The 24,690-nt window shown below is 44.8% G+C and overlaps 1 protein-coding gene across 5 annotated transcripts in view; it reads right to left on the bottom strand.

The window, feature by feature from the left end:
- The window catches only part of TESMIN (testis expressed metallothionein like protein), a 104,658-nt gene that overhangs the window by 66,129 nt on the left and 13,839 nt on the right, over positions 1–24,690 (bottom strand). For all 5 annotated transcript variants that reach the window (XM_077287381.1, XM_077287384.1, XM_077287382.1 and 2 more), the window contains exons 2-4: positions 6,950–7,257; positions 3,154–3,265; positions 2,173–2,213 (exon numbers count right to left, since the gene is read on the bottom strand). In XM_077287381.1, the coding sequence (XP_077143496.1) occupies positions 2,173–2,213; positions 3,154–3,265; positions 6,950–7,228 (432 nt within the window). In that variant the 5' untranslated portion in view covers positions 7,229–7,257. The remainder of the gene's footprint in view (positions 1–2,172; positions 2,214–3,153; positions 3,266–6,949; positions 7,258–24,690) is intronic.

Genomic DNA, 24,690 nt, shown 5'->3' with positions numbered 1-24,690 from the left:
TCCATTTTATCCTGTTGCCCATGTGAAAATTAAAAAATTGAGGCTAAAATAATTTTTTTGTGAAAAAAAAGTACTTTTTCATTTTTATGGATCAATTTGTGAAGCATCTGGGGGTTTAAAGTGCTCACTATGCATCTAGATAAGTTCCTTGGGGCGTCTAGTTTCCAAAATGGGGTCACTTGTGGGGGAGCTCTAATGTTTAGGCACACGGGGGCTCTCCAAACGCGACATGGTGTCCGCTAAAGATTGGAGCCAATTTTTCATTCAAAAAGTCAAATGGCGCTCCTTCCCTTCCGAATTCTGCCGTGCGCCCAAACAGTGGTTTACCCCCACATATGAGGTATCAGCGTACTCAGAACAAATTGGACAACAACTTTCGTGGTCCAGTTTCTCCTTTTACCCTTGGGAAAATAAAAAAATTGTTGCTAAAAGATCATTTTTGTGACTAAAAAGTTAAATGTTCATTTTTTCCTTCCATGTTGCTTCTGCTGCTGTGAAACACCTGAAGGGTTAATAAACTTCTTGAATGTGGTTTTGAGCACCTTGAGGGGTGCAGTTTTTAGAATGGTGTCACTTTTGGGTATTTTCAGCCATATTGAACCCTCAAATTGACTTCAAATGTGAGGTGGTCCCTAAAAAAAATGGTTTTGTAAATTTTGTTGTAAAAATGAGAAATCACTGGTCAAATTTTAACCCTTATAACTTTCTAGCAAAAAAAAATGTTGTTTCCAAAATTGTGCTGATGTAAAGTAGACATCTGGGAAATGTTATTTATTAACTATTTTGTGTCACATAACTCTCTGGTTTAACAGAATAAAAATTCAAAATGTGAAAATTGCTAAATTTTCAAAATTTTCGCCAAATTTCCATTTTTTTCACAAATAAACGCAGAAATTATCGACCTAAATTTACCACTAACATGAAGCCCAATATGTCACGAAAAAAACAATCTCAGAATCGCTACGATCCGTTGAAGCGTTCCCGAGTTATTACCTCATAAAGGGACACTGGTCAGAATTGCAAAAAACGGCAAGGTCATTAAGGCCAAAATAGGCTGGGTCATGAAGGGGTTAATGCACCTGCTAAGTTATAATTTGGCAGGTGGATAAAAAAAATAAACATTAAGTCTTTGGTGACCTCTTGTGGTCAAAAGTGGTATTAACAAATAAAAAAAATCCAATGTATTAAAAATTGATGATTATTAATCCTGCTATGGGGCCACAAATAAGCCCAATACACTGCTGTAAACATCGTGGGAGGTTTCACCTTTGAAAATGAGTTCTGATTCCTACTATAAGTAAATCTGGCTTGTCTTTTTACCTACTGACTTTGTGCTTATATGCCAGCAGCATTGTTAGGACTCAAATCATTTGCAGTTATTTTCTCATGCCGATTGCATGCTGCAAGTGGCTATAGAATTCAGATCATGCGCACCCATAGAAGTCTATGTGTGCATGTGAAACATGGGACTGCACTCAGATGTCATCCGATGGACGCTCACAGAGACAATGGAGAAGAAGGAGAAATTAAGTTCTCCATCTTCTCTGAACCAGTCCTCCCATTCTCTCAGGCGAGAGAATTGGATCAGACTCAGATGACTCTCGGATCAAACTATTCTCTAGCATGAGAGAATATACGCCAGTGGGAGCAAGTCCTTAAAGGCACATGATGGCCTTTAAATCAGCGGTCATGTGCCGGGAAAGATGCGGGCTCACAATGCAACTAACAGTACTATGTGCACACGTTCAGGATTTCTTGCTGAAATTTCCTGAGCAAAACCGGACATTTTCTGCAAGAAATCGGCATGCGTTTTTCTCGCGTTTTTACCTCGTTTTGGTGCGTTTTTGGTGCGTTTTTTTGCGGATTTTTCCGGAGGTTCCCAATGCAATAATATAGTGGGAAATCCGCAAAAAATCCGCAAAATTAATGAACATGCTGTGTTTTTACCGCGATGCATTTTTTTCGCGGAAAAAAACGCATCATGTGCACAAAAATCGCAGAATGCATTCTAAATGATGGGATCCATAATGTATGCATTTTTTTCACATTTTTAGAGCGAAAAAAATGTGAAAAAACGCTAAAAATCTGCAACGTGTGCACACAGCCTAAATCTAGATGAGGGTCAAACAGAGCACATAACAAGATGAACGTCACAGTCAATGATGCACTTACGTATTGGTCGTCACGGGGTGTGTATAAACTCGGAAAAATTTCTGTTAACAAGCAAAAAAAAATTAAAAAGTCAAATTTTATTCTTCACACTTTTTCTCATCAATGCAGTTCCATCATGAAGGTAATATCATGACTACAAATCGCATGACCGCTGCAGCCAATCACTGGACTCAGTGGCGGCTCTGCAGATGTTGGCAGCACAAACTGTTGAGACCAGTGATTGGCTGCTCGGAAGTCAGCAGCAGAGAGTCAGTGCCGATGCAGGGGGTCGGTCAGTAAGTAAAGCTCTGCTTGATCATTAAAACTTTTTTTTATATATTTTGGTGATTTTTTTGCAATTTTCCATAGATAGATGGATAGATAGGTGGATGGATAGAGGGATGGATGGTTGGACGGATGGATGGATAGAGGGATGGATGGATGGAAGGATAGAGGGATGGATAGATGGATAGATTGTTGGATGGATGGATATATGGATGGATGGATGGTTGGATGGATGGAAGGATAGAGAGATTGATGGATGGATGGATTGATGGATGGATGAATGGATGGATGGATGGTTGTATGAATGATGGATAGAGGAATGGATAGAGGGAGGGATGGATATAGGGATGGATGGATATATGGATGGATGGATGAAGGATAGGGGAATGGATAGATGGATGATGGATGGATAGATGGATGGATGGATACATTGATGGAAGGATGGTTGGATGGATGGAAGGATGGATAGATAGATGGATATATGGATGGATGGTTGATGGATAGAGGGATGGATGGATGGTTGGATAGATAGATAGATAGATAGATAGATAGATAGATAGATAGATAGATAGATTAGATTTAAAATATCCTGAAATCTTGCAGTTTTTACTCTGACTGCTGGCCTTCATAATAGCCTGACACTTCCTTTTCTGCAGCAATCACTCCTCAGAGGTCATCTCATCCTCACGTTACTTGTACAATCTGCAGCGTACGTACCAGCAGCAAAATCTGAAGCAGTTGGAGGACGAATGAGTCCACTAAGTGGATGTACGTGTAAGTCCAGTAATCCGGTATTGTCACTATGATATGCTGTATATGGCCTGAAGTCCTGCAGAGAAAGAAATATTACTACTCACATATAATAAATCTGCATAATCAGAAGTTACATAATGTGATGTGATATTAAAATCAGTATTTTACAAGTTCAAATAGAGAATTAAATCTCAAGCTCAATCTCCATCAATCCAGCCTGACTGACAGCTGCAGCTTGTACTGAGCAGCTTGAGATCTCAGCCGCCACCAGGTAGGAGAGAGAATGAAGAGTTGTGAAACAGGCCAGGTGGTCTGCGATTCAGCAGCAGGGAGGAGGGTCTCAGAGGAGCTGTCAATCAGGCTAGGAGGATAGAGACTCAGTAGCAGCAGGAAGGAGGGTCATTGAGGGGCTCTGAATCAGGCTACATGGGTGGAAATTCTGTAGAAGGGAGGGGGTCACTGGGGAGCTGTGAATCATACTAGGTGGGTGGATATTCAGTAGCAAGGAGGAGGGTCTCTGAGAGACTATGAATCCAGGTAGGTGGTCTGAGATTCAGTAAGAGCAAGGGGGGGGGGGGGTCACTGAGGAACTGCCAATAAGGCTAGGAGAGTGACAACTCAGTAACAGCAGAGAAGAGGGTCACTGAGGAGCTCTGAATCAGTCTAGGTGGGTGGAAATTCAGCAGCAGGACGGGGGCTTAGTGAAGAGCTGTGAATCAGGTTAGTTGGTTGGATATTCGAAAGCAGGGAGGAGATTGAGATTCAGCAGCAGTGAGACGGGTCACTGAGGAGCTGTCAATCAGGCTAGGTGGGCGGAAATTCAGTAACAAAGAGGAGGGTCACTGGGGAGCTTTGAATCAAGCTAGGTGGTTGGAGATTTGGCAGCAGCAGGGAGGAGGGTCACTGAAGGGCTATGAATCCCTATAGGTGGGTTTAGATTCAGCAGCAGGGAGGAGGGTCACTGAGGGGCTATGAATCCAGATAGGTGGGTTGAAATTCACTAGGAGGGTCACTGAGGGTCTATGAATCCAGATGGGTGGGTTGAGATTCAGTAGCGGGAGGAGGGTCACTGAGGGGTTATGAATCCAGATAGGTGGGTTGAGATTCAGTAGGCGGGAGGAGGGTCGCTGAGGGGCTATGAATCCAGATAGGTGGGTTGAGATTCAGTAGGCGGGAGGAGGGTCGCTGAGGGGCTATGAATCCAGATAGGTGGGTTGAGATTCAGTAGGCGGGAGGAGGGTCGCTGAGGGGCTATGAATCCAGATAGGTGGGTTGAGATTCAGCAGCAGGGAGGAGGGTCACTGAGGGGCTATGAATCCAGATAGGTGGGTTGAGATTTAGTAGGCGGGAGGAGGGTCGCTGAGGGGCTATGAATCCAGATAGGTGGGTTGAGATTCAGCAGCAGGGAGGAGGGTCGCTGAGGGGCTATGAATCCAGATAGGTGGGTTGAGATTCAGCAGCAGGGAGGAGGGTCTCTGCGAGCTGTGAAGGCTAGGTAAGCAGGGATTAAATTTACACCAGTCTCACCGGGTCTGAGTTCTATTTAGTAATGTATGCAGTTTTTGTGTCATGAAATCTGGTGATGGATCCGCTTTCAAATAGCCATAAAATTTGCATTTCAAAATACAAAACGTAAGCAGGACTCAAATTCGACAAACCGCCTGACAATTTGGTCAAATATGGAGAAAATGAAATAGCCAAATGTTATAACTGATATAAACTGTACGAACATAACACACAAGGGATAGATGGGCATGTATAGGGTCGGCTATATTATGGAGCACATTGTGGCAGGCACTGTTTGGAGGAGGCCATTATCACTGGCACTGTATATAGAGAAAAGAGGCTCCACATTAACTTACAATGTTTGGAGCCATAATACCTGACACTATATGTGGGGGATTGTGGTTACCACTTTTTGGAGGCTTTGTGGCCCATACGGCTATGGGATTTACTCTAATAATACACTCCTTATCGGCTGCAGAATCTAATTTTGAAATGGAAGAAAGTAATTTATATTATTCTATTAGCGACTGACTAGGCGCCCCCCATCTCTTCACAAAGATGTTCCGCAGCATCTCATATATGCATTATAAGGAATAATGTTCCATACTATAAAGTATTAAGACTATTAGAAAGTAACGGAGAATTCTGTGTAGAAGCCCCTGGTCCTCAGCCACGGGCTTTTATAGTGTCACAGCGACTTCTAATAGTCATTCATTTACAGTATGTGGTAAAGTTGAGAGAAATTCCCAAAGTTTGAATTAAAAATGTAGTGAAAATTATCATCATTTTCAATAAAGAAAGGACGAGCTGCTGAAACCCAACATAACAACACACTTATTAGTCCTAAGTTCATGTTTTCATTGGGTGAGTAAGAAAAATTGATCCATTACAAACATTACATTAAAAATAATCGGGACTTTAATTATATTTTTAATTCTGGATGTAAAACAGATATATTATATGGACGACAAAAATGGAAATACAGAACACCATACAGGTAAAAAAAAATAAAAATAGTACTTTTCTGGGCCACAAAATGTACAATTTTTCATATGCTTGTCTATCAGTTCTCTGAATGCTGAGCCCAGTATAACCCCGCCCACACAGATGATTGGCTGCTTTCTGTGTACACTGTGAGCAAGCTACCAATCAGTGGTGGGGGTGGGGTTACACAGAGCAAATGAATATGGATATATCTAGTGATAATCTCCTTTTATCAAAACTACAGCAAGCACCCCATTAAGAGACACATCGCTGAAATCAGGGTATCTGCCCCTACATTATGCTGATCTCAGATTAGGTGTCCAAAACCTGGTGACTGATTCCCTTTAACATGTGGATAAGGATATTGAATCATCCAAGCTCTCATAGGGAATGTTCTAAAACAACACATTAGACGATCGAAGGCAGATGTGCAAAGTTTCATTTACTGATTATTAATATTTTTGCTACTGAAGGTGTTATTAATACCAGTATTGCAGGTGGTGTCAATACATAAAAGAATAATTATTTTCTCTTGGTTGTACAATCTGGTCTTAAAGGGGGTTGTCTGGTTCAAATCGATAAGTCTGCAGTCACTCTGTGTCGCCGATTTCTGACCCGAGACCGGAAGGTATATATATTATACATACTCCTGGCCAAACTGCTCCATCAACATTAAAATAGTCATGCAGGGGTGGGCACAGAAAGGAGAGGGTCCATGTGCAAGAACAGTATACAGGACCATTTCCAGTGCAATAATGTGTCTGTGATAGAAGTGGTTTGCTGTTCTGGAGGTGATAGTGGCCCCCTAACCTCTTTGGCCCCTGTGCGGCTGCAGAGGTTACATAATGATATGTCCGGTCATGTAGCCGTAGATTATACATCTATTCTGGCATCGATTTTCAAGTACACCAGCCTCATCAAGTCTAATACAATACAAACTGCATATATTAGTAAACAGACCTTATGAGGCTACTGTACTGACTTTGAAAATCCACACCAGAATTTCTGTGTATGCCTGATATCAAGATGAACGTCATTTATGTCCTGATTTCATTGTGCTTGAAAATGTTCAGAAATGGCCATTTTTTCTCGGAGTTTCAAAGTAAACACGCCAGCCTCATCAAGTCTAATAGATCTATTTAACAATGTTTACAATTTGCATTGTGAAATCTGCTGATAGATCTGCTTTAATGATTCTTATTCCTCAAGCCCTTTTTCTTATATACAGCGGTAAGGTGTATTGCACCATAAAAAAATCATTTAGGCTTACAGGAGACTCTCTGTCGTCATACTGACATCCTCCGCTTTCACTGCGCAGAGTATCAGGGTACGTGATGGTGCTATCACTCTGTGGTGCCGCAGACGAAAACAGAGGAACCCCGTATTCATGTGAACTCTCAGGATCACGGTTAACCTGGGTCGTATCTGGCCTCGGCTTTAGGTTCCCAAAATCATCAAAATGTGAATATCTATAATTCGCCATTGTTTCCTGTATGGGATGAAGATCTTCGGTGATCACGGTCCTTGTGTCTCCGCCAACTTCAAACATTTATTTGCTGACAGTCACAGATAGCAAACCTGTGGAGAAAAAAATATTTTTTTCTGATTAGTTTGCTATATAACATGAATCTGATAGTTCCTCATAACTGGACAATTTTTTTGCTTTTATTTTTTCCTGCAAGAACCAAACCCTCCCACCTCATCTACTTCGCCATATCAGGGCTTATTTTCTTCTGAAATTTGTATTCTGGAATTACACCATTCAGATTACCTTGTGATTTAAAAAAAATGGCACCAAGATTCCAAATTGGGTGAAGTGTAAATAAAAAAGTGCAATTTTGTCATTATATATATATATACATACAGTACAGACCAAAAGTTTGGACACATCTTCTCATTTAAAGGTTTTTATGTATTTTCATGACTATGAAAATTGTAAATTCACACTGAAAGCATCAAAACTATGAATTAACACATGTGGAATTATATACTTAACAAAAAAGTGTGAAACAACTGAATTGATGTCTTATATTCTAGGTTCTTCAAAGTAGCCACCTTTTGCTTTGATGACTGCTTTGCACACTCTTGGCATTCTATTGATGAGCTTCAAGAGGTAGTCACCGGGAATGGTCTTCCAACAATCTTGAAGGAGTTCCCAGAGATGCTTAGCACTTGTTGGCCCTTTTGCCTTCACTCTGCGGTCCAGCTCACCCCAAACCATCTCGATTGGGTTCAGGTCTGGTGACTGTGGAGGCCAGGTCATCTGGCGTAGCACCCCATCACTCTCCTTTGTGGTCATCGTTTGGGGTCATTGTCCTGTTGAAAAATACATGATGGTCCAACTAAACACAAACCGGATACAATAGCATGCCGCTGCAAGATGCTGTGGTAGCCATGCTGGTTCAGTATGCCTTCAGTTTTGAATAAATCCCCAACAGTGTCACCAGCAAAGCACCCCTTTGAAACAAGCAAAGAAACGAGGCACACTGCTGAAATGAAAGCAACTCTATAGGGAATATATAGTATATTCCGGGGTGCAAGCGAGTGATAAAATAACTATGTAATACCAACAAAAAGACAAGTATCACTCCAGAAATGCACACCCCGCAAGAAATGAAAACATAATATATGGAAAAACACAGGATTTTATTAAAACACCACAATAAAACATACTTAAAAACTGTGAGCAAAGAGCCCTGTCCATATCAATATGACAAATACAATAGTGCATATAACCTAGAGTACATATGATAAACAATTTGTTTAAAGCCTGCCTGCACTCAAGACTCAATAGAAACCATGTAAGGTAGGTAGGAAGAGCACAAGGCTACCCAATATGGGGTTGGAAAAACCTTGTGAACAGTAGCTGAACACCTATGCGGCTCATGGGACACTAATATAAGTCTGAAACAACCAACTAAGAAATAAAGCCCCAACGCACACAAAGTAGGCAGAGGGCAAAGACCGATAGGATAGCTGCCAGACAATACTGGGGTAGAACTTTACCAGGCACAAAAAGTCCGTGGAGCGGCAAGCAGATAGACAGAACAGGGGCCAATGCAGCCCAACGCGTATCGCCCTTCAGGAGAGGGCTTCGTCAGGGGAAGTGTTTGACGTGTATCCTAAACCCTGTATAAGTATGACCCAAATAATGAAAAACACGGCACATCTGTGACAAAAGGGGCGGTGCCGCCGGCCGCCGGCCGCGCGTGCGCACAGGAGCACAAGTCTGTGAGAGACCAACTTGCCGCTCAGCCAGGCGGGGAAGTAGAGGGGATTGCCGCTAATAGTATGAGCGGTGAGAATCCTCACCGAAGGAGAGCCATCGGCGCAGGCGCAAGAGCGCCAGAAGCCCCGCTTTGATGCGCTCACTAGTCGGGCATGCGCAGAAGAGCGCCAGTGTGTAAGTGGAAAACAATACACCGCTCAGCTGAGCAGGGAAGTAGAGGGGGAGTGTCCGCTGTCAGTAGAGCAACAGGGACAAACCCACATGTATGAAATCAAGGAGGAGCCAACCACAAAAGCACAGCTGTGCTAGTGAGCGCATCAAAGCGGGGCTTCTGGCGCTCTTGCGCCTGCGCCGATGGCTCTCCTTCGGTGAGGATTCTCACCGCTCATACTATTAGCGGCTATCCCCTCTACTTCCCCGCCTGGCTGAGCGGCAAGTTGGTCTCTCACAGACTTGCGCTCCTGTGCGCACGCGCGACCGGCGGCACCGCCCCTTTTGTCACAGATGTGCTGTGTTTTTCATTATTTGGGTCATACTTATACAGGGTTTAGGATACACGTCAAACACTTCCCCTGACGAAGCCCTCTCCTGAAGGGCGATACGCGTTGGGCTGCATTGGCCCCTGTTCTGTCTATCTGCTTGCCGCTCCACGGACTTCTTGTGCCTGGTAAAGTTCTACCCCAGTATTGTCTGGCAGCTATCCTATCGGTCTTTGCCCTCTGCTTACTTTGTGTGCGTTGGGGCTTTATTTCTTAGTTGGTTGTTTCAGACTTATATTAGTGTCCCATGAGCCGCATAGGTGTTCAGGTACTTTTCACAAGGTTTTTCCAACCCCATATTGGGTAGCCTTGTGCTCTTCCTACCTACCTTACATGGTTTCTATTGAGTCTTGAGTGCAGGCAGGCTTTAAACATATTGTTAATCATATGTACTCTAGGTTATATGCACTATTGTATTTGTCATATTGATATGGACAGGGCTCTTTGCTCACAGTTTTTAAGTATGTTTTATTGTGGTGTGTTAATAAAATCCTGTGTTTTTCCATATATTATGTTTTCATTTCTTGCGTGGTGTGCATTTCTGGAGTGATACTTGTCTTTTTGTTGGTATTACCAGCAAAGCACCCCCACACCATCACACCTCCTCCTCCATGCTTCACGGTGGGAACCAGGCATGTAGAGTCCAGCCGTTCACCTTTTCTGCATCGCACAAAGACACGGAGGTTGGAATCAAAGATCTCAAATTTGGACTCATCAGACCAAAGCACAGATTTCCACTGGTCTAATGTCCATTCCTTGTGTTCTTTAGCCCAAACAAGTCTCTTCTGCTTGTTGCCTGTCCTTATCAGTGGTTTCCTAGCAGCTATTTTACCATGAAGGCCTGCTGCACAAAGTCTCCTCTTAACAGTTGTTGTAGAGATGTGTCTGCTGCTAGAACTCTGTGTGGCATTGACCTGGTCTCTAATCTGAACTGCTGTTAAGCTGCAATTTCTGAGGCTGGTGACTCGGATAAACTTATCCTCAGAAGCAGAGGTGACTCTTGGTCTTCCTTTCCTGGAGGCGGTCCTCATGTCAGCCAGTTTCTTTGTAGCGCTTGATGGTTTTTGCCACTGCACTTGGGGACACTTTCAAAGTTTTCCCAATTTTTCAGACTGACTGACCTTCATTTCTTAAAGTAATGATGGACACTCGTTTTTCTTTACTCAGCTGCTTTTTTCTTGCTATAATACAAATTCTAACAGTCTATTCAGTAGGACTATCAGCTGTGTATCCACCCGACTTCTGCTCAACACAACTGATGGTCCCAACACCATTTATAAGGCCGGCGTCACACTGGCGTTTTAAACGGCCGAGTGCAATGCGATAAAAAATCGCATTGCACTCGGACCAATGTTAAGCTATGAGGCAGCTCCCACCAGCCGACTTTTTGTCGGCCGTTTTCCTAGGTCCGAGACAATCGCAGCATGCTGCACTTGTCTCGGAACGAGGAAAACTCTCGGCTCACTCGCACCCATAAAAGCCTATGGGTGCGAGTGAGACAGCGCACACCACTCGGATATCATCCGAGTGATGTGCGTTATAAGCGAACCCCAGCAATGGAGGAGATGGAGAAATTCATTTCTCCGCCTCCTCCGTAGCTGTGCTCCGATCCTCCCTGTGCGAGAGAATCGGAGCACAGACGCATGACACTCGGCTCCTGCTCTGCTGCGAGCAGGAGCCGAGTGTCATTAGCATATCGCATCCGATGATCTCGCATCGGATGCAATACGCCAGTGTGACCCCGGCCTTAGGCAAGAAATCCCACTTATTAAACCTGACAGGGCACACCTGTGAAGTGAAAACCATTCCTGGTGACTACCTCTTGAAGCTCATCAAGAGAATGCCAAGAGTGTGCAAAGCAGTCATCAAAGCAAAAGGTGGCTACTTTGAAGAACCTAGAATATAAGACATATTTTCAGTTGTTTCACACTTTTTTGTTAAGTATATAATTCCACATGTGTTAATTCATAGTTTTGATGCCTTCAGTGTGAATTTACAATTTTCATAATCATGAAAATACAGAAAAATCTTAAATGAGAAGGTGTGTCCAAACTTTTGGTCTGTACTGTATATATATATATATATATGTGTGTATATATATATATATATATATATATATATATATATATATATATATATATATATATATATAATAATGACGGAATTGCACTTTTTTTCTACATTTCACCTGGTATTTCCGTAACCGTATGGACCAGGTAATTTTGTACTGCACAATGAACGCCATAAATGTGTGTGTGTGTGTGTGTGTGTGTGTATATATGTGTGTGTGTGTATATGTGTGTGTGTGTGTGTGTGTATATGTGTGTGTGTGTGTGTGTGTGTGTGTGTGTGTGTGTATATATATATATATATATATATATATACATATACATATCTATATATATAATGTAATAATTTTTTTCCATTTGTTTCGCCATTTTCTGAAATCTGTAATTTATCTTATTTTTCCGAGGATGGCTCTGTATGAGTCTTTTTTTTTATTTCTCCATGTTGAACTAACGTTTTTACTGATACCATTTTGGAGTATATGTGAGGTTTTGATCACTTTTTATTGACTTTTTATGAGGGGGAGAAGGGGTTGTGGCAATTAAAAAACAGCAATTCTGGCAGTTCAAAGTCTTTTTTACTCTTTATAAAGTTTAGAGGAGGCAAAAATGGTATGTTCCTGCAGCCAAAGTGGTAATCTGCATCAAAATACCATTTTTGGAAAATCTGCAGGTGTCTTAAAAGGGTTGTTCAGGTTTGGGGTACACAGCTGTAGTTACTCTATGTGACTGCAGACTTGTGAATCGTTACAGCGAGCACACTGCGTACTGTCAGGATTCTCCGGTGGTCATGTGACCGCAAGTAAGTTATTTACTTCTGGCCACATTCTGACTAGACGTGACCAACCTCACTTGTATTGAGCAAGTCTAGTCGGCATGTGACTGCTTGTATGCAAATCCCATACTTACAATCACGCACCTGTCAACTCCCGATGCCAGATAATCCTGACAGCGCGTATTGTTTATGCTGTGAGGATTCACAGGTCCGCAGTCACATAGAGTGACTGCAGACTTGTATCCCAAGGCCAGACAACCCCTTTAAGTGCGGCTGTAGGGAGAATATTTTGTTTTATTCTCCCTGCAGCCACCTAATTTCGGTCATCAGAACAGCGTCGGGGCTGTAGCACACTGTAATAATTTCCTCAACGATCTGATTATCATCCTGATCCACAGCGTGTACTGAGCACGATGTCAGTCATGGAGCGGTGGGCAGGATTACAGCACGCTCACTGTGTACAGATTGCTAATAGTGATGAGCGAACGTGCTGGAATAAGGTGTTATCTGAGCATGCTCGGGTGATAACCGACTGTCTTCTGCGTGTTCGAAAAATATGTTCCAGTCCCCGCGGCTGCATGTCTCGCGGCTATTGGACAGTCACATCAGATGCAGGGATTGGCTGTTTGTTATGCAATCCTTCCATGTGTTTCGGCTGTCGAATAGCCACGAGACATGCAGCCGCAGGGACTGGGACATATTATTCGAGCACGCTGAAGTCGCTCTGTTAGTACCTGAGCATGCTCAGATAACAACTTATCCCAGCACTTTCACTCATCACTAATCGCTAACTATAAGGGCTCATTCAGACGTCCATATAAGGCTACTTTCACACTAGCGTTTTGTAGAAAAAACGCATCCTGCAAAAGTGATTGCAGGATGCGTTTTTTCTCCATAAACTTGCATTAGCGACGCAGTGCGACGCATTGACACATGTCCATCGCTACCAAAAAACTTTGCATGTAATGTTTTTTGGTGCGTCGTATCCGCCATTTCCGACTGCGCATGCGTGGCCGGAACTCCGCCCCCTCCTCCCCGCACCTCACAATGGGGCAGCGGATGCGTTGAAAAACAGCATCCGCTGCCCCCGTTGTGCTGCGCTTTCACTGCTTGCGTCGGTGCGTCGCAACGACGCAATTCGTCGTGCGTCGTACGATGCTAGTGTGAAAGTAGCCTAACAAGGCCCGAGATCAGACTGCAAGGTACGGACTGTCCTCTGGTCTCCCGCTTCATAGAAGTATAAAAAGCCGTCACATTTGGTTTGGGAAACTTGTAGCCAGTCCGTGCATTGCTGATTTATGTAGATATCTGAATAGGGCCGCCATCAGGGCATTACTGCCCAGACTGGCGTATGGGGCCCGGTGGGCAGAGGGGGTCCGCATCGGGCCGCGTCTCTTCTGCTCACCGGGCCCGGGCCCCAGCGGCAGGCGGCGTCTATCGTGAACCTGCATCCGAGACGCAGGTTCAGTTTGCCTTGCGGGCCCATGCGGGACCACAAGGCAATGGTTAAAGCCGCCAGCCAATTGGAGGCTGGCAGCTGACATCAGCGCGCATTGCAGGCGTATGACGTCATTGTCATTTGCCGGCAAGTGAAACGCCGGGAAGGATCTCTGCCGCAGGAGCGCGGCCAGGTAAGAAGAAAGGTTTTTTTTTCTTTTTTTCTTTTATTATTTTAATTGACAGCGGCAAGCCACAATATTTTAGGATGGAGACACAAGGACGGGAGCAGGATTGGAGACACGGGGGCAGAATGCAGACACGGGGCAGAATGTAGACAAGGGGGCAGAATGTAGACAAGGGGGCAGAATGGAGACAAGGGGGCAGAATGGAAACAAGGGGGCAAAATGGAGACAAGGGGGCAGAATGGAAACAAGGGGGCAGAATGGAGACAAGGGGGCAGAATGGAGACAAGGGGGCAGAATGGAGACACTGGGGCAAAATGCAGACAAGGGGGCAGAATGCAGACAAGGGGGCAGAATGCAGACAAGGGGACAGAATGCAGACAAGGGGGCAGAATGGAGACACTGGGGCAGAATGGAGACAAGGGGGCAGAATGGAGACACGGGGAAGAATGGAGACAAGGGGGCAGAATGGAGACACAGGGCAGAATGGAGACACAGGGGCAGAATGGAGACACAGGGGCAGAATGGAGACAAGGGGGCAGAATGGAGACACGGAGCAGAATGGAGACACGGGGGCAGAATGGAGACATGGGGCAGAATGGAGACACTGGGGCAGAATGGAGACATGGGGGCAGAATGGAGACACGGGGAAGAATGGAGACAAGGGGGCAGAATGGAGACACAGGGCAGAATGGAGACACGGGGCAGAATTGCAGACACGGGACAGAATGGAGACACTGGGACAGAATGGAGACACGGGGCAGAATGGAGACAAGGGGGCAGAATGCAGACACGGGGAAGAATGGAGACAAGGGGGCATGTTATGGTTCTCAATGGCAAGAGAACATAGCCCAGCAAACATAAGAACTAGCTCTTGGAAGGATGGAAACTAAACTGACCATGAACTAAACCTGCCGCACAACTAACAGTAGCCGGGTAGCGTAGCCTGCGTTTTATCCCTAGACGCCCAGCGCCGGCCGGAGGACTAACTAATCCTGGCAGAGGAAAATATAGTCCTGGCTCACCTCTAGAGAAATTTCCCCGAAAGGCAGACAGAGGCCCCCACAAATATTGGCGGTGATTTTAGATGAAATGACAAACGTAGTATGAAAATAGGTTTAGCAAAATTGAGGTCCGCTTACTAGATAGCAGGAAGACAGAAAGGGCACTTTCATGGTCAGCTGAAAACCCTATCAAAATACCATCCTGAAATTACTTTAAGACTCTAGTATTAACTCATAACATCAGAGTGGCAATTTCAGATCACAAGAGCTTTCCAGACACAGAAACGAAACTACAGCTGTGAACTGGAACAAAATGCAAAAACAAACAAGGACTAAGTCCAACTTAGCTGGGAGTTGTCTAGCAGCAGGAACATGCACAGAAAGGCTTCTGATTACAATGTTGACCGGCATGGAAGTGACAGAGGAGCAAGGCTAAATAGCGACTCCCACATCCTGATGGAAACAGGTGAACAGAGAGGATGATGCACACCAGTTCAATTCCACCAGTGGCCACCGGGGGAGCCCAAAATCCAATTTCACAACAGTACCCCCCCCTCAAGGAGGGGGCACCGAACCCTCACCAGAACCACCAGGGCGATCAGGATGAGCCCTATGAAAGGCACGGACCAAATCGGAGGCATGAACATCAGAGGCAGTCACCCAAGAATTATCCTCCTGACCGTATCCCTTCCATTTGACCAGATACTGGAGTTTCCGTCTGGAAACACGGGAGTCCAAGATTTTTTCCACAACGTACTCCAACTCGCCCTCAACCAACACCGGAGCAGGAGGCTCAACGGAAGGCACAACCGGTACCTCATACCTGCGCAATAATGACCGATGAAAAACATTATGAATAGAAAAAGATGCAGGGAGGTCCAAACGGAAGGACACAGGGTTAAGAATCTCCAATATCTTGTACGGGCCGATGAACCGAGGCTTAAACTTGGGAGAAGAAACCCTCATAGGGACAAAACGAGAAGACAACCACACCAAGTCCCCAACACAAAGCCGAGGACCAACCCGACGCCGGCGGTTGGCAAAAAGCTGAGTCTTCTCCTGGGACAACTTCAAATTGTCCACTACCTGCCCCCAAATCTGATGCAACCTCTCCACCACAGCATCCACTCCAGGACAATCCGAAGATTCCACCTGACCAGAAGAAAATCGAGGATGAAACCCTGAATTACAGAAAAAGGGAGACACCAAGGTGGCAGAACTGGCCCGATTATTGAGGGCAAACTCCGCTAAAGGCAAAAAATAATAATAATAATAATAATAATAATTTTATTTATATAGCGCCAACATATTCCGCAGCGCTTTACAACTTATAGAGGGGACTTATACAGACAACAGACATTACAGCATAACAGAAATCACAGTTCAAAACAGATACCAGGAGGAATGAGGGCCCTGCTGCTCGCAAGCTTACAATCTATGAGGAAAAGGGGAGACACAAGAGGTGGATGGTAACAATTGCTTTAGTTATTTGGACCAGCCATAGTGTAAGGCTCGGGTGTTCATGTAAAGCTGCATGAACCAGTTAACTGCCTAAGTATGTAACAGTACAGACACAGAGGCTATTAACTGCATAAAGTGTATGAGAACATGATGGAGGAACGTGATTATGTTGTTGTTTTTTATTAATAGGCCACACAGGGATAATTAGGTTAATGCGTTGAGGCGGTAGGCCAATCTGAACAAATGAGTTTTTAGTGCACGCTTAAAACTGTGGGGATTGGGGATTAATTGTATTAACCTAGGTAGTGCATTCCAAAGAATCGGCGCCGCACGTGTAAAGTCTTGGAGACGGGAGTGGGAGGTTCTGATTATTGAGGATGCTAACCTGAGGTCATTAGCAGAGCGGAGGGCACGGGTAGGTTGGTAGACTGAGACCAGAGAGGAGATGTAGGGTGGTGCTGAGCCATGGAGTGCTTTGTGGATGAGGGTAGTAGTTTTGTACTGGATTCTGGATTGGATGGGTAGCCAGTGTAATGACTGGCACAAGGTAGAGGCATCGGTGTAACGGTTGGCGAGGAATATGATCCTGGCAGCAGCATTCAGGACAGATTGGAGCGGGGAGAGTCTGGTAAAAGGTAGGCCAATTAGTAGAGAGTTACAATAGTCCAGACGAGAATGAATAAGTGAGACAGTAAGAGTTTTTGCAGAGTCGAAAGTAAGAAAAGGGCGAATTCTGGAAATGTTTTTGAGATGCAGATAAGAAGAGCGAGCCAGTGATCGGATGTGGGGGGTGAATGAAAGCTCGGAATCAAGGATGACTCCAAGGCAGCGGGCATGTTGCTTTGGAGTAATGGTGGAACCGCACACAGAGATGGCAATGTCGGGCAAAGGTAGGTTTGTAGAGGGAGAGAACACGAGGAGTTCAGTTTTTGACAGGTTCAGTTTCAGATAGAGGGAGGACATGATGTTAGAGACAGCGGTAAGACAATCACTGGTGTTTTCTAAAAAGGTCGGCGTGATAACAGGAGAAGAGGTATATAATTGGGTGTCGTCAGCATAGAGATGGTACTGGAAACCAAATCTACTGATTGTTTGTCCAATAGGGGCAGTATACAAAGAGAAGAGGAGGGGGCCTAGGACTGATCCTTGAGGAACCCCAACAGTAAGGGGAAGCTGAGAGGAGGAGGAACCAGCAAAACATACAGTGAAGGATCGGTCAGAGAGATAGGAGGAGAACCAAGAGAGAACGGTGTCCTTGAGGCCGATGGAGCGGAGCATAGTGAGGAGGAGCTGATGATCCACAGTGTCGAATGCTGCGGAGAGATCCAAGAGAATTAGCATGGAATAGTGACCATTTGATTTAGCTGTTAGTAGGTCATTAGAGACTTTAGTGAGGGCAGTTTCAGTAGAGTGTAAAGAGCGGAAACCAGATTGAAGAGGGTCGAGAAGAGAATTATCTGAGAGATAGCGGGTAAGACGGGAGTGGACCAGGCGTTCCAGGAGTTTAGAGATGAAGGGAAGATTAGAGACAGGTCTATAATTAGCGGCACAATTTTGATCGAGGGAGGGCTTTTTAAGTAGTGGATGTATGATGGCATGCTTAAATGAGGAGGGAAAAATACCGGAAGTGAGGGAAAGGTTGAATATTTTTGTTAGGTGAGAGGTGACAGCCGGGGAAAGGGACTGGAGGAGATGCGACGGAATGGGGTCGCTGGTGCAAGTGGTCGGGCGAGAAGATGCAAGGAGCCTGCTTACTTCTTCTTCTGTAACTGGTTCAAAGTCAGAGAGTGAACTAGATGCAGTGGGGGAGGGAGGACAGTGCTTGGTATGAAGAGATTGGGAAATGATTTCCTGTCGAATGTGGTCAATTTTTTCTTTGAAGTAATTGGCCAGATCGTCAGCATGGAGATCTGTGGTTGGGGCCTGCTCTCTTGGGTTGAGTAGGGACCGGAAAGTGTCAAAGAGACGTTTAGGGTTATTGGACAGCGAGGTGATGAGGGTGTTGAAATAGGTTTGTTTGGAGAGGTGAAGGGCAGAGTTGTATGTTTTTAACATGAACTTATAATGGATGAAATCTTCAGGCAGATTAGATTTTCTCCACAGACGTTCGGCGCACCTGGAGCACCGCTGCAGGAAACGTGTTTGCAGCGTGTGCCACGGTTGTCGCAGTCTGTGCCGAGTTGTTCTATGTATAGGAGGTGCAGCTTCTTCCAGGGCACTTTGCAGGGTTTCGTTGTAATGCTTCAGAGCAGAATCAGGACAAGAGATGGAGGAGATTGGGGCCAATGAAGACTGCAAGTTCTTCATAAGTTTCTGGGTGTTAATGGCCTGTATGTTTCTATAAGTGTGGAAAGTGGGGGTGACCTGAGCGGGATGGCAGTTCTTGATAGAGAATGAAAGAAGGTTGTGGTCAGAGAGCGGGAGAGGGGAGTTTGTGAAATCATCCAGTGAGCAAAGCCGGGAGAAGACCAAATCAAGGGAGTTTCCATCATCATGTGTTGGAGAGTTAGTATGCTGCGAGAGGCCGAAAGAGGAGGTTAGAGATAAAAGGTGAGAAGCAGATGGGGAGAGGGGAGAAGCAATTGGGATATTGAAATCACCCATGATGAGGGTGGGGGTGTCATAAGAGAGAAAGTGTGGAAGCCAGGTGGCAAAATGATCCAGGAACTGGTGAGAGGGGCCGGGAGGACGATACACCACCGCCACTCGCATGGAGAAGGGGACGTAGAATCTGACAGCATGGACCTCAAAGGAAGGGAATACAAGTGAGGGTACTTGGGGGATAACTTGGAAGGTACATTTGGGTGAAAGGAGCAGACCAACGCCTCCACCTGCTCTGTTGTCTGATCTTGGGGTATGAGAAAAGTGTAGTCCACCAAATGAGAGAGCAGCAGCAGCGGTGGTGTCTGACTGCTGGATCCAGGTTTCAGTAAGAGCCAGGAGATTAAGAGAGTTAGAAAGGAAGAAGACATGAATGAAGGAGAGTTTATTACACACAGAGCGAGAATTCCAAAGAGCACAATTGAAAGAGACAGAAGGCATGCATGGAATATTAATAAGGTTAGAGGGGTTTCTGGGTGTAGCAGTTGGGAGGTTTGACTGGCTATAACATGGGGGGCCGGGGTTCGGAGAGATGTCTCCAGCAACTAGGAGAAGGAGGATAGAAAGAGTGAGCAGATGGTTAAGTGATTTGTGAGAGCGTCTCTTGTGTTGGATGGTGGGACTGAATGGATCTGTACTGTTAAGCAATGTGAACAGAGCATGAGTGCTATACATAGGAGAGGCCAGGACAGAGGGGCCAATATGGATGGAGTGTAAAGAGTTGATGCAAGGGCGGTGATTGTGTGTGAAAGCAGCAGCCATGATATAGATTATACAAATACATATGGTGAGTATTTGCTGTGTGCCAACTGAATAGGGAATAGATTTTGATTGTCTTACCTGTCTCCTGCCCTGTCTAACTGCCATGTTATAACTGCTGAATACTTTGAAAAAAAAAAAATGTACACGAATAATAGTGCACGAATGCCCCCTGCATGAATGCTTCCCCAAGCTATATCTACATTTATAGGTGGCCAGCTCTTAGATCTCACTTTGTTTTTTGGTCTTCCCCCCTCTCGTTACCAATCAATCTAACTCAATTGAGACAGCAGGGCACAATAAATGTAGTGATCAGATAAACAAATGTCCAGGTCTACATGGATCATAAACCCCTTTGAAAAACAGTTATGCGAACTCTTGGCATAAGGACAAGCAGAAGAGAATTAAATATCTAGAAACAAAAACAATTGCATAACAAGCTGGCTAACAAATATAGATATAAGCAGGAATCAATGCCGAAGGTAGAAGGACTCTGATACCATTCAAGCTTGCTTGCTGTCAGGGAATGGAGCAATAGACATGCAGGATATTTCAGTTCAAAGAATGAATGATATGTTACCATTCAAGCTTGCTTGCTGTCAGGGAATGGAGCAATAGACATGCAGGATATTTCAGTTCAAAGAATGAATGATATGTTACCATTCAAGCTTGCTTGCTGTCAGGGAATGGAGCAATAGACATGCAGGATATTTCAGTTCAAAGAATGAATGATATGTTACCATTCAAGCTTGCTTGCTGTCAGGGAATGGAGCAATAGACATGCAGGATATTTCAGTTCAAAGAATGAATGATATGTTACCATTCAAGCTTGCTTGCTGTCAGGGAATGGAGCAATAGACATGCAGGATATTTCAGTTCAAAGAATGAATGATATGTTACCATTCAAGCTTGCTTGCTGTCAGGGAATGGAGCAATAGACATGCAGGATATTTCAGTTCAAAGAATGAATGATATGTTACCTGTATGAAGAGAGAAGAGATGCTTGTTATATTCTGCCATGTTATAACTGCTAAATACTTAGAAAAAAAAGTACTTTGAAAAAAAAAATGTACACGAATAATAGTGCACGAATGCCCCCTGCATTAAAAAAGCAACCCAATCATCCTGATCTGCAGACACAAAACACCTCAAATATGTCTCCAAGGTCTGATTCGTCCGCTCGGTCTGGCCATTAGTCTGAGGATGGAAAGCAGACGAGAAAGACAAATCTATGCCCATCCTAGCACAGAATGCTCGCCAAAATCTAGACACGAATTGGGTACCTCTGTCAGAAACGATATTCTCCGGAATACCATGCAAACGGACCACATTTTGAAAAAACAGAGGAACCAACTCGGAAGAAGAAGGCAACTTAGGCAGGGGAACCAAATGGACCATCTTAGAGAAACGATCACACACCACCCAGATGACAGACATCTTCTGAGAAACAGGAAGATCCGAAATAAAATCCATCGAGATGTGCGTCCAGGGCCTCTTCGGGATAGGCAAGGGCAACAACAATCCACTAGCCCGAGAACAACAAGGCTTGGCCCGAGCACAAACGTCACAAGACTGCACGAAGCCTCGCACATCTCGAGATAGGGAAGGCCACCAGAAGGACCTTGCCACCAAATCCCTGGTACCAAAGATTCCAGGATGACCTGCCAACGCAGAAGAATGAACCTCAGAAATGACTTTACTGGTCCAATCATCAGGAACAAACAGTCTACCAGGTGGGCAACGATCAGGTCTATCCGCCTGAAACTCCTGCAAGGCCCGCCGCAGGTCTGGAGAAACGGCAGACAATATCACTCCATCCTTAAGGATACCTGTAGGTTCAGAATTACCAGGGGAGTCAGGCTCAAAACTCCTAGAAAGGGCATCCGCCTTAACATTCTTAGAACCCGGCAGGTAGGACACCACAAAATTAAACCGAGAGAAAAACAACGACCAGCGCGCCTGTCTAGGATTCAGGCGTCTGGCGGACTCAAGATAAATTAGATTTTTGTGGTCAGTCAATACCACCACCTGATGTCTAGCCCCCTCAAGCCAATGACGCCACTCCTCAAAAGCCCACTTCATGGCCAAAAGCTCCCGATTCCCAACATCATAATTCCGCTCGGTGGGCGAAAATTTACGCGAGAAAAAAGCACAAGGTCTCATCACGGAGCAATCGGAACTTCTCTGCGACAAAACCGCCCCAGCTCCGATTTCAGAAGCGTCGACCTCAACCTGAAAAGGAAGAGCAACATCAGGCTGACGCAACACAGGGGCGGAAGAAAAGCGGCGCTTAAGCTCCCAAAAGGCCTCCACAGCAGCAGGGGACCAATCAGCAACATCAGCACCCTTCTTAGTCAAATCAGTCAATGGTTTAACAACATCAGAAAAACCAGCAATAAATCGACGATAAAAGTTAGCAAAGCCCAAAAATTTCTGAAGACTCTTAAGAGAAGAGGGTTGCGTCCAATCACAAATAGCCTGAACCTTGACAGGATCCATCTCGATGGAAGAGGGGGAAAAAATATATCCCAAAAAGGAAATCTTTTGAACCCCAAAAACGCACTTAGAACCCTTCACACACAAGGAATTAGACCGCAAAACCTGAAAAACCCTCCTGACCTGCTGGACATGAGAGTCCCAGTCATCCGAAAAAATCAAAATATCATCCAGATACACAATCATAAATTTATCCAAATAATCACGGAAAATGTCATGCATAAAGGACTGAAAGACTGAAGGGGCATTTGAAAGACCAAAAGGCATCACCAAATACTCAAAGTGGCCCTCGGGCGTATTAAATGCGGTTTTCCACTCATCCCCCTGCTTAATTCGCACCAAATTATACGCCCCACGAAGATCTATCTTAGAGAACCACTTGGCCCCCTTTATGCGAGCAAACAAATCAGTCAGCAGTGGCAACGGATATTGATATTTAACCGTGATTTTATTCAAAAGCCGATAATCAATGCACGGCCTCAAAGAGCCATCTTTCTTAGCCACAAAGAAAAAACCGGCTCCTAAGGGAGATGACGAAGGACGAATATGTCCCTTTTCCAAGGACTCCTTTATATATTCTCGCATAGCAGCATGTTCAGGCACAGACAGATTAAATAAACGACCCTTAGGGTATTTACTACCCGGAATCAAATCTATGGCACAATCGCACTCCCGGTGCGGAGGTAATGAACCAAGCTTAGGTTCTTCAAAAACGTCACGATATTCAGTCAAGAATTCAGGAATCTCAGAGGGAATAGATGATGAAATGGAAACCACAGGTACATCCCCATGCGTCCCCTTACATCCCCAGCTTAACACAGACATAGCTTTCCAGTCAAGGACTGGGTTATGAGATTGCAGCCATGGCAATCCAAGCACCAACACATCATGTAGGTTATACAGCACAAGAAAGCGAATAATCTCCTGGTGATCCGGATTAATCCGCATAGTTACTTGTGTCCAGTATTGTGGTTTATTGCTAGCCAATGGGGTGGAGTCAATCCCCTTCAGGGGTATAGGAGTTTCAAGAGGCTCCAAATCATACCCACAGCGTTTGGCAAAGGACCAATCCATAAGACTCAAAGCGGCGCCAGAGTCGACATAGGCATCCGCGGTAATAGATGATAAAGAACAAATCAGGGTCACAGATAGAATAAACTTAGACTGTAAAGTGCCAATTGAAACAGACTTATCAAGCTTCTTAGTACGCTTAGAGCATGCTGATATAACATGAGTTGAATCACCGCAATAGAAGCACAACCCATTTTTTCGTCTAAAATTCTGCCGTTCACTTCTGGACAGAATTCTATCACATTGCATATTCTCTGGCGTCTTCTCAGTAGACACCGCCAAATGGTGCACAGGTTTGCGCTCCCGCAGACGCCTATCGATCTGGATAGCCATTGTCATGGACTCATTCAGACCCGCAGGCACAGGGAACCCCACCATAACATCCTTAATGGCATCAGAGAGACCCTCTCTGAAATTCGCCGCCAGGGCGCACTCATTCCACTGAGTAAGCACAGCCCATTTACGGAATTTCTGGCAGTATATTTCAGCTTCGTCTTGCCCCTGAGATAGGGACATCAAGGCCTTTTCCGCCTGAAGTTCTAACTGAGGTTCCTCATAAAGCAACCCCAAGGCCAGAAAAAACGCATCCACATTGAGCAACGCAGGATCCCCTGGAGCCAATGCAAAAGCCCAATCCTGAGGGTCGCCCCGGAGCAAAGAAATCACAATCCTGACCTGCTGAGCAGGATCTCCAGCAGAGCGAGATTTCAGGGACAAAAACAACTTGCAATTATTTTTGAAATTTTGAAAGCAAGATCTATTCCCCGAGAAAAATTCAGGCAAAGGAATTCTAGGTTCAGATATAGGAACATGAACAACAAAATCTTGTAAGTATTGAACTTTCGTGGTGAGATTATTCAAACCTGCAGCTAAACTCTGAATATCCATTTTAAACAGGTGAACACAGAGCCATTCCAGGATTAGAAGGAGAGAGAGAGAGAAAGGCTGCAATATAGGCAGACTTGCAAGAGATTCAATTACAAGCACACTCAGAACTGAGAGAAAAAAAAAAAAAAAAAAAATCTTCAGCAGACTTCTCTTTTCTCTCCTTTCTCTGTCAATTAATTTAACCCTTTTAGGCCGGTCAAACTGTTATGGTTCTCAATGGCAAGAGAACATAGCCCAGCAAACATAAGAACTAGCTCTTGGAAGGATGGAAACTAAACTGACCATGAACTAAACCTGCCGCACAACTAACAGTAGCCGGGTAGCGTAGCCTGCGTTTTATCCCTAGACGCCCAGCGCCGGCCGGAGGACTAACTAATCCTGGCAGAGGAAAATATAGTCCTGGCTCACCTCTAGAGAAATTTCCCCGAAAGGCAGACAGAGGCCCCCACAAATATTGGCGGTGATTTTAGATGAAATGACAAACGTAGTATGAAAATAGG

This window comes from Ranitomeya variabilis, chromosome 2, assembly GCF_051348905.1.
Source record: "Ranitomeya variabilis isolate aRanVar5 chromosome 2, aRanVar5.hap1, whole genome shotgun sequence".
Lineage (NCBI taxonomy): Eukaryota > Metazoa > Chordata > Amphibia > Anura > Dendrobatidae > Ranitomeya > Ranitomeya variabilis.
The sequence above is the reverse complement of the archived record's forward strand: the minus strand, read 5'-3'. Positions and strand labels throughout refer to the sequence as shown.